The sequence below is a fragment of the Malaclemys terrapin genome, chromosome 4 (assembly GCF_027887155.1).
Source record: "Malaclemys terrapin pileata isolate rMalTer1 chromosome 4, rMalTer1.hap1, whole genome shotgun sequence".
NCBI lineage: Eukaryota > Metazoa > Chordata > Testudines > Emydidae > Malaclemys > Malaclemys terrapin.
The window spans coordinates 56,046,525-56,066,602 of NC_071508.1; the positions used below are offsets into that span (position 1 = coordinate 56,046,525).

At 39.2% G+C, this 20,078-nt stretch overlaps 1 protein-coding gene across 3 annotated transcripts in view; it reads right to left on the reverse strand.

The window, feature by feature from the left end:
- Positions 1-20,078, reverse strand: part of SBF2 (SET binding factor 2) — a 586,194-nt gene that overhangs the window by 310,404 nt on the left and 255,712 nt on the right. For all 3 annotated transcript variants that reach the window (XM_054025187.1, XM_054025186.1, XM_054025185.1), the window contains exon 3: positions 10,874-11,011. In XM_054025187.1, the coding sequence (XP_053881162.1) occupies positions 10,874-11,011 (138 nt within the window). The remainder of the gene's footprint in view (positions 1-10,873; positions 11,012-20,078) is intronic.

A 20,078-nucleotide genomic window follows, 5' to 3' on the forward strand; every position in this document is an offset into this window, starting at 1 on the left:
GCATGCATGCACATATGTGCACACTCCCACACAATGTTATATACATATACATACACATACACATACACACATACACATTTAAAAAAGGAAAAATACATACGCAACTAGTCTCTCTGGCAGGGAGGAAAGGAAGGGAAACCTCACATGATAGTACTAGTATCCCTGTTTTCTTCACCCTGGAAAGTGCTCAAATACCATGAAAATGGCCAGGACATAAAAGTCGTAGTAGAATCTACTTGAATGAGAAGAGGAAGAGAAAGAGCCCTGGGGAAGAGATAGAAAACCTGGAACTCTTCATTGGTCCTGTCTCATTTAGAGTTTGAGCCCCAGATGGCCCAAGGCTCCCCTGATGGTCTAGCTCTGGTTTTCAACCACTGGTCTACTCCACATTTTTGCATTCCAATGCTAGCTCTTTAGACTCTGACAGTCTGTACCCTTACATTCGTCCTGTTTACAGGATTATGGTAAACCTTATACAAAGTATGCCTTGTGAGATGCCATTTGAAAACTCATGATTTGCTGATCATTATTGTCCTGGTAAAATATGTGTGGCAATACTGCATATAAAGTTATAAGATCCTACTGTCTGATATTACTAGGACATGTTCCAACACATTGTGGAGGGCAGCCACAAACCAGTACCCCAAAGACAAAAGGTTAGCCAATGCCTCAGCTAGGTGTCAACAAAATCTAATGGACCATCACTTGATCAAGTGGCCACTCTTTGGCAAAAGAGAGAGTGGGGGGCAAAAATCTACATCTTGAACAAAGAAACAGCTTGAGGTTTCCATCCACACAGACTTTCTGCCTCTCGAACATCAACTGGAGATTATTCTGGCACAAGATAAAGGGTTGTAAGAGGAAAGAAAAACACCTCAGATTATCTCTCCCTTTCTATAATGACATCAACAACACTTGAAGAAGAAAGGAAGCAGCTTTGAATTCCCTTAGCTTATTAAGTTAGGTATTAGTTCAGTTTTACTTTTCATTTCTTTGTAACCAATTTTAATTTTTATGCCTCAGTACTTGTGATTACTTAAAACCTATCTTTCCGGAATTAATAAACTGGTTTTATTGTTTTATCTAAACCAGCATGTTTGGATTGTGCTTGTGAAACTCCATTTGGATAACAGGATTTGTGCATATTATTTTCTGTTAATAAAATGACGGACTTTATATGAGCTTGTGTTGTCCATGTGGGTGCTGGGCAGTACAAGATGCACATTTCTGGGGGGAAATTTGGGACTGGTGTTTGCTGGTGTTGCCCTGCAGTGTAAAGTATGAGTGGCTGGCTATAGCACTCATATAGTATAACTGGGAGTGATTTAAATGCTGGAGGCTGTGCATGAGCAGACTAGAAATGGTTGCTCACAGTGAAGCACTTCAGATTGGAGAACTGCACCCCAGATTGGAGAATTGAGGGGACACAGCTGTCCAGACACAGTTAAAGATTTCCTCTATTATTGCCACTGCTTGCATTTGGGCATGAGGACAACAAGGATACACTTGAGCGTGATTCTCCTTTCATTACATCTTTTTACACTGATGTAATTCTATGAAAGTCAAAGTGGAACTACTTCTGACTGACACCGATTTAAACTGAGTAAAAAAAAAAATCATTAAAAACAGTGAGATACCATATTGCTCTGCAGAACTGAAGGTGGAACCAAACACACACATATTTGGAACAAGATCCCACAATGAATCACTGTAATGGGAAACTGAATGTGCATCAAGGGAGTCCAAACATAGGTAGGAAGCAAAACTTTAATTGCATTGTTTACAATAAATGTTAAGTGTCCAAGAAAAGAGAGAGAACATCTCTCGTACACAAAATCTTTGAATTCCACTGAATACTGTAAAGAAACTGTACAAGAACTGTTTGACCGTATGTAAGATTTATCTTGAAACCTTGCCAAGGTTAGCAAGACCGTTGGTAATCTGCTAATTGCCAGCAGAGAGAGATTTAGAATCCATACCTGACTTCTTATTTTAAAATAAATGATCTAAGTTTTGACTCAGTAAACTCATTCAGGCCAACTCTTTCTTTCCATGCTAATCTCTACTGGAGCTGAATACAGCCCAGTTCACACTGAACTGGTTTATCAGTCAAAAGTCAAGAAAACAGGCAGCAGTAATTCATTTTATTTATGTTTCAGTATATAAAAATGCACGTAAACAATTCCAAATGCATGTAGTTTTTGTTTAACACAGTACTGTATTGTACTTTGTCCGCATACTTCCCATTCCGAATGAGGTGTGTGGTTGACCAGTCAGTTCGTAATTCTGGTGTTTGTAACTCTGAGGTTCTACTGTTTTTAAGGTACCTAAGAGACAGATAGGTACCTAAGTTTAATTAATTTTAATGGGATTTGGGCATCTATGTGTTTTTGAAAATCCCAGTAGGCACCTAGCTGTATTTTTCGGCACGTAAATAGCTTTAAAAATCTGGTCTCTAGGAACTTTTGAAAATTTTACCCTCATGATCTCCTCTTTGCTCCCAATCCAGAACATTTCACCCTAGGCCAATGGATATTTTTCAGCTGCCACTTTACCTATGTACATGTAGGGTATTCTGCACAACTGACATGCAGAAACTTCCTGGGGCTGGAAGAATACTCAGAGCAGTTGGTATATAGGGAGCTCTGGGGAGCTAGAGAATTATCAATGCAGAGGGATTGTTCAGAAATTTTAACAGCAAGCCTCTACTTAAAGCTGTAATAAGCATCTGCAAATGAGAGTTGTCAGAATTTTGCTTGCCAAATCCTCTTGCATTTTCAGGTAGGCAGGAAAAAGGATCTGCTTGGCCCAGGACTATTATCGTTCCAAGTTTCAACTCCTTGCTCCAAAGCACGGAGATGCTAGAGATCTTTAAAGAAATGGTTGGACCCAAAACAAGTTGCAGGAACAGATGAACTTAAGAAGTAAAGATTTTATTTCACACATACGTTGTTAGGAAGGAACAAAAACAGTATATACAGTACAGTAATGTATATTAATAAATATGTTTCGATAGTGTCTTGCAAACATTTTTTCATAACATATAATCAGCTCTTTTAGAAAAGAGGTATTAAATTCCTTTGAAATGTATGTTAGGAAAACATTTTAAAAGCTTTGCAATAAAATGCAATTTTGGAAAAATTTATGGTTGGAAAGTCAGCTATGTGGGGTCTACTGCCAGGATTAAAGTGTCTTCTTAAATTTGTAATCTCTTGCATCCTCTGGGCCAAGAAGGCTTGGGGACATTAGACTCATAGTCTTTAAGGCCAGAAGGGACCATCATGACCATCTAGTCTGACTTCCTGCACACTGCAGGTCACAGAATCATACCCACCCACTCCTACAATAGACCCATAACCTTTGGCAGGGGTACTGAAGTCCTCAAATCATGATTTAAAGACTTCACATTGTGTAGGAAGCACACAGCACTGGAGTGACAGGAAAAAGGGAAGCAGCACCTCCAGTTAAAAAGTGGAATTGTTGGGACCTGAAGAGTATCCTGCCCAATCCCTTTAGCTAGAAGGATCTTGGCTTCAACCACGAAAGGCAGGGAAGACGTGGGAAGCTAGGAAAAAATAGGTGCACGTTCAAAATTCCAATAAAGATGCTGAATTCCCTCCGATTTCCTCAGAAGGGGGAACATTTTAAAGTATGTTCTTGCGTGGACATTTCAAAATCACATATTATCCAAGCCAGTATGATCACATTACTTAAATAAAGAATGCAAATGAGAGTTTTACCACTAAATATAGGAAGTTTCACTAATTCCCTCATTTTTAAAATTCTGTATCAGTTTAAAAAAAGTTTTCTATTTTTGTTCTCTAACTTGTTTGCCATCAAGTGGCATAAAATATGGGAAAAACACAACTGGAACACCACTATTAGGAAGACAGAAATTTGTAGTCTGTCTAGTTATTCTAAACTTAACCTTTAACCTTTGGTCTATAACCCCAGACCTTCAGATTTATAATTAAAAGAAATCCAACTTTTTTTTTTTTTTTTTTTTTCAATTTCAGGTGTTTAGAACATTAACTATAAAATCTTCCATTAATATAAGGAACTGAAAGGAACCAGGGCATTATTCAATCATTGTAAGACATTATGCTATCTATTTTTCAGAATATTTAGAATCTGATGATAGAACACAGTAAACATTATGAAAAAGAACATTCTTCCAAAAGAAACATTTTGGGACAGTACTTGTAAACCAACAAAGACACAAATGAATGTCACTTTCATGCCAAGTTTAACCTTTGGGACATTCACAGCATACTTGAATGTCTTAAAAACAAAATACACATTAACATACTGCCCAAAAGATGTTCAGATGTCACGTTTCCAAAAAGATATCACTGATTGCCCTCATTGTCTGCTAAAACAATACCACAGACACTCATTCATTTTTTTCATGATATACATTTTCGCTCAGTAAGATTATAAACATTATGAGCCAACCAAAGAAGATCAACTTTCTGAAGCTCAATGAAGTTTAGTTGGTAGTGTTACTTTGACTCAAGAAATATCAGTGAATGTTTTTCATTTGTAGTCATTTTGTGAAGTTTTTGCTTGTGATGTTTTTAGTCAGACCTATCTTCCAGAGTTGGATCTTTAACATATTTACAAACATTGGGCCTCCAATGTTTTTAAGTGTATTGTTCAGTGTACGATGCCTGGGCCCACATCAAGCATTTATGCATATGCACACCTTTATGTACAACCAAGTGCACATGCATTTTTTAAAATGGATGTTTCAGTTGTCATTGAATACAGTTAGTGAGATTGTACTTTACCTCATTAAGTAGAATTTGTGCAAAGAAAAAAAAATCAAAAATTGAACTCTATTGGTTTTGTTGCTTTGTTTTACTTGTCTCGAGGGTAGGGGTGGTTCTTCTTTTAAAGTATAAGAACATTGTAAAATTTTAACATTTATCTTTGACATTTGTCCCATTTGGAAACTTAACAAAACGGATGCCATCTCCAGGCCCTCTTCAGCAATTGTCAGTGAAAATTCTAACTGAATAGAATTTTCTGTATAGAGCACTGTTGAAGTCAGCTGAAGTTTTGCCTAAGTAAAGAATGCTGATCAAATTTCCATGTATTCTTATTATTTGTATTTTAGTGGCATCTAGAAGCCCCATTCAGGGATAAAGGTCTCATTTTGCTAGTCACTGTATATACATATAACAAAAATGTGTTATTATTATACCACCCCTTGCTTGGCTATTGTACTAAAGTTACAGAAGACAACAAATGGAGTTTTGAGAGTGAATTTTGTAGAATTAAATGATGAAGAATGCAAAGAAAATGATGAATGCATAGGAAGAAAATCTAAGGGGAAAAGAAGTTCAGGAGAGCTGGAAGTTCCTCAAGACGACAATAAGGCACAACAGCAAACTATTCCGATGCAAAGGAAAGATTGGAAGAATAGTGAGAAGCCAATATGACTCCATCTGGAGCTCTTTAATGACATGAAAATCAAAAAAGATTGCTACAAAATGTGGAAATATAGTCTAATTGATGAGGAGTACAAAAGAGCAGCACAAGTATGTAGGGACAAAATCAAAAAGGCTAAGGCACAAAACGTGTTACACTCAGCAAGGGATATAAAAGGCAGTAAGAAGACATTCTTTAAATACATTGGGAGCAATAGAAAGATAAAGGAAAATGTAGATCCTCTACTTAGCGGGGAAGGAGACCTAATAACTGATATGTAAGTTGAGGTGCTTAATGCCTATTTTGCTTCAATCTTCACTAAAAACGTTAATGATGACCAGATGCTCAACACAACTAATATTAACAAGCAGAGGAAGGAATGCAAACTAAAATAAGGAAAGAAAACGTTAAATAATATTTAGATAAGTTAGATGTATTCAAGTTAGCAGGGCCTGATGAAATTCATTCTAGGGTACTTAACAAACTAGCTGAAGCAACCTCTGAGCCATTAGCAATTATCTTGGAGACTTCCTGGAGGATAGGAGAGGTCCCAGAAGACTGAAGAAGGGCAAACATAGTATTTATCTTTAAAAGGGGAACAAGGAGGAATAATAGACCAGTCAGCCTAACATCAATACCCAGAAACATACTTGAACAAATTATTAAACAATCAATTTATAAGTACCTGGAAGATAATAGGGTTATAATAGTCAGCATGGATTTGTCAATAACGCATCATGCCAAACCAACTTATTTTCCTTCTTTGGTAAGATTACTGACCTAGTGGATAGGGGGAGCAGTAGATGTGATTTACCTTGATTTCAGTAAGTTTTTTGAGCCAGTTCCACATGATACTCTCATAAGCAAACTAGGGAAATGTGGTCTAGATGAATTTACTATGGGGTGGGCACACAGCTGGTTGAAAGATGGTACTCAGAGTAGCTCTCTATGGTTTTCTGTCAAACTGGGAGGGCATATTAAGTGGGCCCCACGGGGGTCAGCCATGGGTCCAGTACTATTCAATATTTTCATTTATGACTTGCATAATGGAGAAAAGAAAATGCTTAAAAAAAATCTGTAGATGACACTAAGCTGGGAGGGGTTGCAAGCACTTTGCAGGACAGGTTTAAAATTCAAAATTACCTTGACAAACTGGAGAATTAGTCTGAATTCAACAAGATGAAATGCAATAAAGACAAGTGCAAAGTACTTCATGTAGGAAGAAAAAAAGCAAATGCACGACTACAATATGGGGAATAAGTGTCTAAGTGGTAGTACTACTGAAAAGGATCGGGAGCTATAATGGGTTGTCAATGTGCTGCTGCTGCTGCTGCTAAAAACGCTAATATGATTCTGGGGTGTATTAACAAGAGTGTCACATGTAAGACACAGGAGGTAGTTGTCCTACTCTACTTGGCACTGGTGACCCCGAGCTGGAGTGCTGTGTCCAATTCTGGGCACCACAATTTAGGAAAGAAGTGAACAAATTGGAAAGAGTTCAGAGGAGAACAACAACAACGATAAAAAGTTTAGAAAACCTGACCTATGAGGAAAGATTTAAAAAACTGGGCATATTTAGCCTTAAGAAAAGAAGACTGAAGAGGGACCTGATAACAGTCTTCCAATATGTTAAGGGCTGTTAGAGGATGGGGATCAATTGTTCTCCATGTACACTGAAGGTAAGATAAGTAGTAATGGGCTTAATCTGCAGCAAAGGAGATTTAGGCTAGATATTAAAACTTTTTAACGATAAGGGGAGGTAAGCTCTCAAATAGGCTTCCAAGTGAGGTTGTGGAGAACCCGTCATTGAAAGCTTTTAAAAACAAGCTGAACAACACTTGTTGGGGATCGTCTAGGTTTACTTGGTCCTGCTACAGTGCAGGGGTCTGGACTTGATGACTTGTCGAGGTCCTTTCCAGCCCTACATTTCTATGAATCTTCTGAATACTGCTCTCAGGGCTTATCAACATATTCCAGTGTCAGTGTCAGAGGAAAGAATGAGTTGAATATTTTTTTTCTCATAGACAGAAGGGACCATCGTGATTATCTAGTCTGACCCCCTGCACATTGCAGGCCATAGAAACTCACCCATTCCTGATATAGACCCTTAACCTCTGGCTTAGTTACTGAACACCTCAAATCATAGTTTAAAGACTTCAAGTTACAGAGAATTCACCATTTATATTACTTTAAGCCTCCAAGTAACCTGTGCCCCATGCTGCAGAGGAAAGAGAAAACACCCCATGGTCTCCACCAGTCTGACCTGGGGAAAATACCTTCCCAACTCCCAATATGGCAATCAGTTAGACCCTGAACATGTGGGCAAGACCCACCAGGCAAATACCTGGGAAAGAATTCTCTCAGAGCCTTCCCGATCTATTGTCCTGTTTTACCTCTGTTTGGCTGAATGTGGAACGCTCAGCAATAAAGGGAGAAATTGCCCTTATATGTTGGATGGTCAAAGGGAAACAAGTTTCTTGCAGGGGTGAGAAACTAATGGAATTCAGAAAGGGTTTTTAAGAAGTTGTGTTTGAGGGGGAATCTGGGGCATTTTAATACTTTTTTTTTTTAATCTGGTGCTCAGATTGCTTTTGTAGATGGCTATGGAAACCCTTATTCCAGCACCTATTCCAGCAACAGTACACAAGGAGCTCTGACTTCTAGAAATGGATGGTGAGAAGAAACTGAGGGAGGTACAGGGCAGCTTCACCCTTTATACCTCCTGCTGGGCACAAGGATACATGCTCCATCCCAAAAGGTACGAGTAGAGAAAACTCTCCATTTGAATGTCCTGGGTGCTCAAACATCTACGTGGAATAGACATGTGAAGTCATTTGAAGAATATATATATTCAACTAACTAAATAATCTGGTGGATATATGCTACCTATAAGTGGCCACGTAATTTAAAATGCAATCTATATTGTATATGCTTTATATTGAATATATTTGGTCATACATAATGTTACACTGAGAAACAAGGCTGAAAGTGGACAGTTGGAAATTACTTCACAAGATTAAATTCAAGAATCTCAGTTAATTTACCTCAGTATATAGATGCAAGATTGTCTATTTTAGAGCCATTGAAAGGCTTACAAATGAAGTGTGAATTTTTTTAATACTAGGTTCCTACTGTGTTACAGCTGCTAGGCTTTTAGGTATAGTGTTCTGTTTCCACTGTTGAGTTTCAAGGTATTTAGAAAAAACACTTGTTACTGTTCTGTATCTCACAGGGAAACAATGTACCATGAAACAATACAATACAGATTGCTTCTTTTAGTTTTTAAATAATCTTCTTATTGAATCAACATTACGTCCATGTAGACTTGAAAACATTATTTGCTTTTTAAAGTAACTATTTTAGAAATTCAACCCTTTTAAAGTCTTTTTGTGAGTTAGAACAGTAAATACAAATCTGCATTGTTCTCAATACTAAGCCTCAGAGGTTCAGAGACTCATTTATTTAATGAGGCATAAAGCTGATGGTCAAACCTATATTACTTAGTTACATAGTTAAATGCGTCAACAAGATTATCTTTCATTCGAGTTGTATGTGTGTTGAATTCTTGTCTAATGTAACATGGCACGTCCACTTGTTATCTTTGGGCTTCATAAAGAAACAGGAAGTTTGGCTATAAACAATGCAGTCATGGAACAAGCTTCACCAAAGCAAGTTCATCTGAAAAATATGCATCCTTCAGAAGATGGGTAGGACCAGTATTCTATGGACCAAGAACATGTTACTTTTTTACGTGTGTCTAATTATTAAGCAATATCAGAAATAAAGTTTTTAGTTAATATGGGACCAGTTGTTTAATGAGTATTTCTTGCAAGAAGTTAATTAAAAGCAGCTGTTGGAAACTGCAGCATCAATATGACCTAGCCAGGATTAGTATAAAGATTATGAAATCCACAATGATGATGACGAGTACACGTTTGCAAGCTTTAATCAGCCATGGAAGAATTGCTATGGATTATTTCCTTCCATACTTTAAAACAAACCAAGAGTCGACAGACATAAGGCCTTTTTTCTTAGTTTAATCTATGAAAATATCAGTAGATCTTCAATGAACTGTTCTGAAGTAAAGTCTATCTAGTTTTTTGGTTACATTTCTACAATTCAACTCCATTAGTTTATTTGCCAGAAACACATCTTAAAAAAAACTGTAGAGTTTAAGAAATGGAATACACCCAAGATTATGCCTGCTATTCTTAAAATTCCAATTGTGTCTAAAAGGCACAATGTAAAATTGCTGCCATTCAGCAAACTTCTTTTTTTTTTTTAATTATTCGGTGAGGTTTTCAATAGCAGTATACAGTAATATTTCAACTTCAGGAACATGGAAATCATACTAATAGAATATTTTTTTAAAAAGTTAACTGTGAAATAATAGCAGTGTTTTTTCAATTAAATCTATCTGCTCTTAAGGAACAAACAATTTTAGATTACATCTAGTAGATGAGTAATTTTAGAAACACATTAGAGACAAACAATACCAAGATTTTATTTATTTGTGATAATATACCGTGATATTATATATAAACAGGAAAGTTTTCAGACATAACTAAATTTCATAATTATGAATTGCATTAAGTTTGTCCTTGGGTTCTTCCTACTAAGGATTCCAAATAATATGTCACAGTATAGACTATTTGAAGTAATTTACACCAAATGGGAAATAAAGTGCCTTTTTTGAATTGATTAAAATTGTCCAAAAATTAATAAGAAATTTCAAAAGGGTCACTGCCAAATAGTTAATACCCAAAAACTGATTTACCTAAAAAAAATTGCATAATTGGAGGACTATCCTTTCACTTCTAAAAATCTATTGTTTTATTAATCCATTAGTTTTGCTAATAAATGTAATTAAACAAATGAGAATAACCATAAAAAGTACAGGGATACATAAAATTTAACATTTAAAACAACACATAGATCTACAATATTTTGTTATTCTGAGAGAGACAACCAGCAGAGGGAGCAAAAGTTAAACTCTATTCATGGAGCAGAGATGACAATCACTATGCTAATACACAAACAAGGAAGTAAATGAAAAAAACACCACCATCTGGCTTGCCCTGCATAAAAAATACATGCAAAAAATAATTGCTAGACAGAAAAGGAAACAAAAAACAGTATGGAGTAACACTTTTATTTTAATTCTTCTAAGTGATTTTTTCAAATAGTGGAGGGTAACAACAAACAAAAGGATCCCAAACAAGTACTTTGAGGTATCCTTTCAATTAAGCAAAACAAACAAACAAACAAAAAACCCAAACCAAATGCAGACTTTTAACATACACAAATCCCCTCATCTGAATATCAATAATATAGGAACATTTTCTGTTTTAAAATTATTTAGTAACACTCTGTTATGAGTATTTATTGTTTTCCAAATGCCTCTTTTCTTGCTCTTTATTTTTGGTTCCAAGAGATTTACCTGCAGGTTGATCTCTGCTTCATAGAAAGTTAAGCATGAACAGTAGTGCCGTTCTGAGTCTATATCGGTCAAAACCACCACAAAGAACGTAGGCTGCTTTCTTTCTCTGGACAACTGCCATCCTCCAGGCTGACAAAACTAATTAAAGAAAACAAGAAAATGCCAAAATATAGTTAAACAGCAACAATACTATTTTAGAAAAGCCTCACAAATAGTTTCTAACAATATAGCAGAAGTTTTCTTGAAACATGAAATGTAAAAAATAAATACAAGAAATAAAAGTATCTGTGCCCAACGGTATGTAGTGATACTCTGCAAAACAAGGACAGAGCTACATACAGATCTTAGGGACAATCATCAGCTGGTGTAGACTGCCATAGCTTCTTAGATTTCAATGGAGTTATGACAATTTACACCAGCTGATAATCTGTCCTGCCCCCCCCCACCCGGCCTTTAATTCAGTATTCAGGTATTTCCTAGTGCATTGATCAAACACTGATGGCAACAGGACTTGTGCACATATAGGAAGAGAAAAATATCTCAGTCCAAATTCTGATGTGGACCTTACAAGAGATTTTGCACCCTAAAATTATTTCTATATTCTCTTGCAACATCTCTTAACAAAATAAATTGAGACTACAATCACATGAAAGATGAAACAGGTCTTGAAAGTCTGGTAAAATACTTTTAACGTTTTGCAGGTTGGTGCTTATTAATATAACTGAATCGGTGTCTACAGCAGTTTCCCTTCCTGTTGCCTATTATGGAGCGTGAAAGTACCTTCAAGTCTGAAGATTATTCATCAAAAGAAATCCAAGCAGACTAACCAAAAAATATGACACACTTGCATAACAAGGACTATTTTGGCTGCCCGCAACAGGTCCCAAGTTGGTACAGTGCATTTATAACATTTAAATTGCTAAAACACGTACTATAATTGCTACTTTGACCAAAATATTCTCTTTTAAAACACCCAGTTTATTTTCTATACAATTCCTTATCAGTCCTGTAATTAAATATGAATGAAGTAGTCACACAAATTGATCTTCTGAACTACAGTATAACATTACAAATTGAGAAATCTGAATAAATTAATTCATTTAAACAGAATACACATTTATTTTTTTTTGCTACAAGTAATTCAAATTCAAGCTGAGCCTTACTTATGCAAAATTAATTGTTAAAACTCTAACATGCAACTAATTTTTAATTTAAAGACATACATTATAATTTGCAAAGTATTTTTGCACATTAGCTTTCTGCAACAGTGGAAAAAAACCTTTCCAAGTGACAGGGGCTAGAATGAATGGCATGGAAAAAGTGAAAATGGAAGTGTTATGATAACACAAGAACTAGGGGTCACCCAATGAAATTAATAGGCAGCAGGTTTAAAACAAAAGGAAGTACTTCACACAATGTACAGTCAACCTGAGGAACTTGTTGCCGGGGATGTTGTGAAGGCCAAAACTGCAACAGGATTTCAAAAAGAATTAGGTAAGTTCATAGAGGATACGTCCACCAATTACTATTAGCCAAAATAGTCAGGGCTGCAACCCCATGCTGTTAGTGTCCCTAGCCTCTGACTTCCAGAAGCTGGGAGCGGACAAGGGGAAGGATCATTCTATGATCACCTGTTCTGTTCATTCTCTCTGAAGCACCTGGCATTGGCCACTGTTAGAAGATATGATATTGGGCTAGATGGACCATTAGTCTGACCCAGTATGGCCGTTCTTATGTTCTAAACATTTAGGCTGAAGTATCCCATGCTGGATGCCTGTCGCAGGAGGAGGAGGAGGATGATAATGATTTTTTAATTTCAGCTAAAACAGTCCAAACATTTTCAATAATGAGGTTAGGCAAAAGTACATGTTAAAAAGCTTTTATACAAATGTTTCACTGGGAAGCTTTAGTACCTCCCTGCTTCGAAGAAGGGATCTGAAATATGGCAGGGGGCTGCTGTGGTTTCAGAGACATATGCTTTGCCATCACTGTGAAAATCTGCCCAAGTTACAAGCATCTTAAAAAAAAAAAAAAAAAAAATCACAGTTCATACATGCCCAGTACCTCCACAGAGCTTGACTTTAAATGCAAATACCTGTTAGATGGAAGGATGATGGGTTGGGGTATTTGATGCTGTCTCTGTCCCGGGTCAACCGGTCAGGGAAGAGCTAAATCCAGATGCATAGGTGCACAGACACCTGGAGAATATTCAGAAACAAGAACTACCTGGGCCACTTGGGAGCAATCAGGACCACCAATATCCCCTTGTTTAATCTTCTTCAGAACATGGGGTAAGAGTGGGATGATTAAAAACTCATATCAGCTGTCCAGCGCCCTCTGGAGTCATAGCCTTGAGCCATTCTGGAGCAATAAATGGGGCATTTCTTGTTCTCTTGACATGCAAAGATATCAACACTGGGTATCAACACTGTTGAAAGATGCTCCATACCACGGAATCATGTAATTTCCATTTGTGGTCTCTGGAAAAATGTCTGCTGAGGCTGTCTGATAATATACTGTGTACCCCTAGGAGGTGCATTGCCGAGAGGCTGGTCTAGTGCCAAATATACCAGTTCCAGAGACTAATCACTTCTTTGCAAAGAGGGGTGGATCTTGCTCCCCTGTTTGTTGATGTAGCAATATTGTTCAACATGACTTGGACATGTAAGGGTTGAATAAATGGTAGGACTGCTTGCAGGCTTCGTGTATTGCACCACAGTGGCATTTGAACAATTTTTGTAGTGGGGATGCTGAAGGCCACTGAACAAAAGTGTAGACCCTGTATATAACTAAAACCACTTCAAGCCAGGGGGTGCTCTCGCACCCCCATCATCCCTAGTTCCAGCACTCCTGACTGCACACAGCTGCAGAAGATTTATGTGTAACTGGAATTCTTGGTGATCCGGGTACCCTGTGCTACGTGATCATCCCACCCTAGGAGGAAAGTATCTGTGATCAGTCTTTTGAACCCCAAAGCAGACCACCTCTCTGTTCTCCCACCGGGAGAGAATATCCCGGACCCCATGGGAGACTTTGTCCAAACATTGTTTGTTTAGCCTGAAAACTGCCATAGCCAGGCCTGTAGACATTGAAGGTGAAACCTTGCAGAGGGTGTCACATAGGTACAGGAGGCCATGTGACGTAGAAAATGAGGCAAGTTCAAACTGTCGTCATACCTCCTGTAAAGATTTCACAGTGAATAGGGATTTCTGAGGGTACATTGGTCGAGCCCTGATCACCGAGGCAGGTTATCACTACAGACAGCTCTTTTGTGAACACCCTTGGTGCTGTCAAGAGGCTGAAAGAGAGCACTCCATATTGGTAGTGGCCTATGCCCACGCTGAATCTCAGAAATCTCCTGTGTTCAGGATGGATGTTTATGTGAAAATAAGCATCCTTTAAATCAAAAGCTGTGAACCTGTTTTCTTTGTTGAGTGAAGGAATATAGAGACCAAGGCGATCATTATGTGCCTCGGGCAGCAGATAAACACATTCAGACATCTGAGACCTAGTATGGCTTCCAGCTTCCTTTCTTCTTGGGGATGAGGAAATATCTTGAGTAAAATCCTTTTCCCTGTGCTGAAAGGGGTACTAGTTCTATGGCTCCCAGATGGAGCTGGGAGTCTACATCTTAACTGAGAATGCTCTCGTGAGAAGAGTTTCTGAAGACAGATGGTGTTTTGAGGGAGGAGAGAGAGGAACACCACGGGTGATTAGCTCCAGAACTGATCCTGATGTTAACAAGTGACAAACCTGGGAAAAACAAGCTAGGTGGTCACCAAATAAGGTACAGGAGTCCAGATGTGGCAGAGGAATTGGTTTGCAGCTCTTGAAAGTCCCATCAAAAGGATTTCTTCTTAGGTATCTGGGGCTGGAAGAAGAATGAAGATGAAAGTTTATGCACAAACTGCTGCATTCTCTGTCACTTCATTGGTGGTTCATACTAGTGGTAGAATGGCTGGACAGCTGGCCACTGTTTGTAGGGTTGCGACTTGGGGTTTTTCCTCCATGGTGAGGAGATATAGATACCCAGTAAACAAAGGGTTGCTCTTGAGTCTTTCAGGGAAAGTAGTGACTCCTCTCTCTTTTTGTTGAACAGATTATTTCTCTCAGAAGCTCTATGGTGGATTGAACCTACTTGGGAAATCTGGACAACTGGTGCCACAATGCCTGATGCATGATTACAAAAGTCATCATTTAGTAGGAGGCTGTATTTTCTACATCTACTGAGGTTTGGGGTCTGATCTAGCCAACAATTTACCTTCATCAATAATTGCCAGGGACTGCAACCTATCCTCTTGCGAGAGTTTGTTGGTAAACTCCAAGATCTTCTTATAATTAATAAAATCATATTTTAACATTAACACTTGGCAGTTTGCTATGCAGCATTGTAATCATGCCAAAGTAAAGTTTTCTTCCAAAAATCTAAACATTTCACCTCTTTCTCAGAGGGTGTAGATTTAGGTTGGTGTTGTCTGTTTCTTCTAGCTACAGCCTGCACCAATAGCAAGTTAGAAGTGGGGTGTATGAATAATTATTCTGCTCCCTTACATGGTATGAAGTATTTCTCCTCCATTGTCTTTGGAGTGGGAGCGCAGGTAGCTGTAGTATGCCAGACTGCCTTGGCCAGTTCTTGATAGTGCCACCTTAGTGGGACCAGCACTTTGAAGAATGTTCAGTAGCTTGTGCGGATGGGTCCTGTCCTGTACTTGTTCCAGGGGGATCTGGGGTGTATCTGCAATCCTCGTCAGGAGGTCCTGGAACTGCCTGTAGTTATCGGGTGGTGATGGCAAGGCTGGTGTGACTGCCTTGTCTGGGGACAAAGAGGAGAACCCTATTGGTGCGGGCACTTCTGTCTGATCTGGTTTCTCCTCCTCCTCCATTTGTCCTTGGAGGAGTTGAGGTTCTTCCCTGCATGTAAAAGGTTTCCTTGATTCCAAATGGGATCTGGTGTATTCAGGGTGACTTATGTATGGACCCCTAATTTCCCTAGAACCCCAATAAGGCCAGTGCGAGGGGTCACAGGGAAATTAGGGTAGTCTCCATAAGGGAGGATATGACTTGTACTGAGTGGGATGGCACCCATGATATCCAGGACCCTCTATCTGAGGTGATCCCTTGTGTAGAGAGGAGTGGTGAAGCTCTCCCGCTGACACCAGACTCGTCTGAGGTGGCTTCAACATGAATAGGCAGTGCCAATGATACCAGGAGTCTTATTATGCCCCGCTGGTCAATGGTACTAGTGAATGGCTTTGGGGACCTCCTGGTTAGGTGTGAGGACCTCCCTGGTTAGGGTCAGATCCAACAGTATCGGAGATTCTGTACATGGTACAGAACACAATAGATGTTAATGTTCCTGATGTGAGGGAGCGGGCAGGGTTTCTTTCCTTCAATCGTGTCAGTGGTGTTGGTCTTGCTGCAGTCTCTGGCACTGATAGCTCCTTCTCAGGCTGCATCAGTACTGATGCCGTAGGAAGCATCAACCACCTTCCATCCCTGTCTGGTACCGAAAACAGCTGTGCCAACTTCAGGATGCTCTTGGTCTTTGGTGCTGGGAAACCAGTACTGTGCTCCTTGTGAGTTTCTGATACCCCCATATTGGGGGATGGAGTCTCAGCCTACTTGCAGGATGTCAGAGAAGGGGTCCTCTTTTAGGATTATGATTTGGGAGGAGGATTTCTCATGTTTCTTGGAAGACTATTTGATCTTACCTTCCTCCTGCCTTTGTTTGAAGAAGTCCTTCACTGTACTCCATTTAACTATGGAGCTGGAGACCACTGTGCTCGTAGGGACACTCTTGGGGGCCTCAGCCCAACGTACAGGGGGGTCTGACTGGCCACGTTCAGACTGGGGCCTCATCGCACGGTCTATGAGGAATCTTCAGAACCTGCACTTCTGGGCTTGACAGGTTCAACTTGGGAAGGACTGGCAGATGCTGTACTGGGAGGAAAAGTGAGCTTCCCCAAGGCAACAGAGGCATTTGTTGTGGTCATCAGTGACCAGAAAGGCCCTGGGGCAAGATACACAATTCTTGAATCTGAGATCCTCAGCATATTAGGCACCTGTATTGGGGGGGGGAGGACCCCCAAATCATAACTATTAACCGTTACTAAAACTACACTAACTATAAAAACTAACAGATCTTTAAAGCTATTTACAGATAATCACAAAGTTTGAACAAGAGGAATGTTAGCTACTGTGGATACTGAAGTTCTATCTCAGATCATGAGTGGTAGAGAGCAACTGGAGAAACAGTTCATCTGCTTTGCCCCTTATGCCCTCAGGTCGGAGCACATGGAGCTGAAGGACGCAGGTGCGGACCAATGGACACTGCTAGTCTTCCGGTCTCAGGTGCATGGAGCACATGCACATCCCAGAGTGGAATACACATGGGGACCATAACCAGTGTTCCCCCTAATTTTTCCCACCCATGTGCAGAATGAACTTTGTTATGTGAACCACTATGGAGGTGATGTGTGATACATCACCTTCATAGTGGTGCACATAATGAAATTCATGAGGTGGGGGGGCCGAGGAGTTTGGAGTGTGGGAGGCAGCTCAGGGCTGCGGCAGAAGATTGGGGTGCAGGGGTGTGACGGTTTTGGCTGGGGGTGATGGCTCTGGGGTGGAGCCAGGGATGAGGGGCTCAGGGCTGGGGCAGAGGATTGGGGTGCAGGGAGTGAGGGCTCTGGGGTGGGGCTGGGGATGAGGGGCTCAGGGCTGGGGCAGAGGATTGGGGTGCAGGGAGTGAGGGCTCTGGGGTGGGGCTGGAGATGAGGGGTTTGGCATGCAGGAAGGTGCTCAGCGGCTACGGCGGGAAGAGAGGACTCCCCCCAGTTCTTTCCCCACATTGCGGCAGCTCTGAGGTTGGGGTGAGGCGCCTCTCCCTGCCATGGCAGCTCTGGGGTTGGGGCTGCAGGATAGGCGCCCCTCCCCTGGTCACAGCAGATCCCCGGGCAGGTTCCTTGAGTGCCTGCGCGGTGCTAAATAGGCTGCTGCGCAGCCCTGCAGTTTACAGGGAACTTAGTCCATAACCCAAAGAAGAAATACCTATTCTGGGAGCAAGGTCCTGCCTGTGCACTGATGAGACAAGGATCCTATGGAAAACATAGTATATGATCATATAATTAAAGACTGTATCACAACACACCAGGGGGTTGAATTAAGTTTGCATTGGCAACCTTAATTGTGGCATTTCACAACTTCTGAGTGCTTGAGTTTACAACCTTAATGTTCTTTTAATGTAGTTTTTTGAATGTATATTAAAACAAGAGTTATTTACATGCTAATTGTATTAGTCTAACTTGAATAAACCATTACTAGAGGGGCTACTATAAATGACTGATGAATGAAAATTACACCTAGATTATAATGTAAAGAGGAAAAGAGTGCTGCACAGGCAATTGCAAAGGAAATAGAGTCTGCTAGGTTCAGAATACAATCAAAGGTGTGTAGTGAACTGAGAGCAGGGAGCTATCAATGCTGATTTCACAGTCCTTATGTTTATTTAATTCCCACTGATGTCAATAGGAACTTTGCCCAGGTTAAGAAGATCAGGAATATAATTTATTCTTTCTAGATCTTTCACTAGCAACAAAAATACGTCATTTAGTAAAGAAAATGTCATTACCCTGGCTAAAATGTCTGAGCCCTACTGGCTGACAGGGAAATTCCATGTTTTCAAATAAACTGGAAAGGAAGTAAAAAAATAAAAATTGAGGAAAATGCATGCTTCAAAGGAATTAAAATAATGAATGACATGCAGTTTCCATAAAAACACTCAGAGACTTTAGCGTAACATTTATCAGTGAAAACAACATCAAAAGAAACCTTAAAAGTCAATACAAATATAACTTACTAGACAGTAATGAGAGGCTGATTAACATCAGTCTAGTTATTAAGTCAGAACAGTAGAAATATGTTTTCTTATTAAAATTCCACACCAGACAAAAATCACTATTAATAAGAATGTAATCGAAAGGTCATGTGGGTTCTTCTGTACAGTGAACAATGAGAAGCAGAAGTTTTAAAAATAAACATATTTTCATATTGTTTCACTTATTTGCAGAATTCTTGGAACTAGAACATAGTTTCTATCAAATACCAAGCCAGACAAGATGGTTGTGTATTTATAACTTTCTGAGTCTAATGGTAGGTGACTGCTTCATATACCCTACAATTTATGAAATAGAGAAGAACTTTATTCCTAACAATCCAACATGCAGACTCCAGCAGTTGAGCTAAAAGAACAGATAAATAAAGCTGCTCATATATTTCTAAAGCTATGGGATTACATTTCATAAATTTAACCAAGGAAGCAAATAAGTTTCCATTAATTACTCTCAACTGCTCTCTTAGTCCAGGTCTAAACTAGAAAAATAGGTTGTAACTAAAAATTTATTAGCTACTACATTGTCTAGTGTAGATAGGGTTTAATACCTTTAAAAATGTGTCACCTGTTCACGGTCAACCCTAGATTCCCCTTTAGGGTTGAGCATGACCAGCTAACATGTATTTAAAGGCGTTAAACCTCATCTAAACATCTAATGTTTATAAACTGCTAGTTATAACTTGTTGCCTGACATGTTTTTAAAGACAGCCATTTTCCCAACTCTGTCCCTGTATCTTTTTATGAAAGCATATTACTTGCATAGTTCAGCATAACTCCAAATCTTGAAGGAACATTAAGTTTTGTCATATATTTTCTTTCCAGGAGTTACACCACTTGAGATAATTCTAGTACAATATTTTTAAACACCTAAACCTTTTCCAATATCCCTTTAAAATTCACAATGCTGAAATAAATAGACTGCAAATATTGCAGGGGAAATTTATATGTTTAAAGTTGACTTGGAAAGAATACTTAAAAAACTGAGTTTGTATCTACTTTATTATTTATTTGTATTATCATGGTGCCGAGGAGCTCCAGTAATGGACCAGGACCCCCAAGTGCTAGGTGCTGTACCAACACGGAACACAAAGGTAGTCCCTATTCCAAAGAGTTTACAATCTAAATACAAGACAAGAGAATCAATAGATGTATACAGACAGATGGGAGAGTAGAAGGAAACAGAAATATGGTCAGCATGGTAGGCTGTGGTCTTAGCACACCAGCAGCCTACCTGTTTTTGTAGGCTTCACAATGGCAAAGCAGAGTCTTAAAGAAGGTTTTGAAGGCCAAAAAGATTTTTCTGACCAATCACAT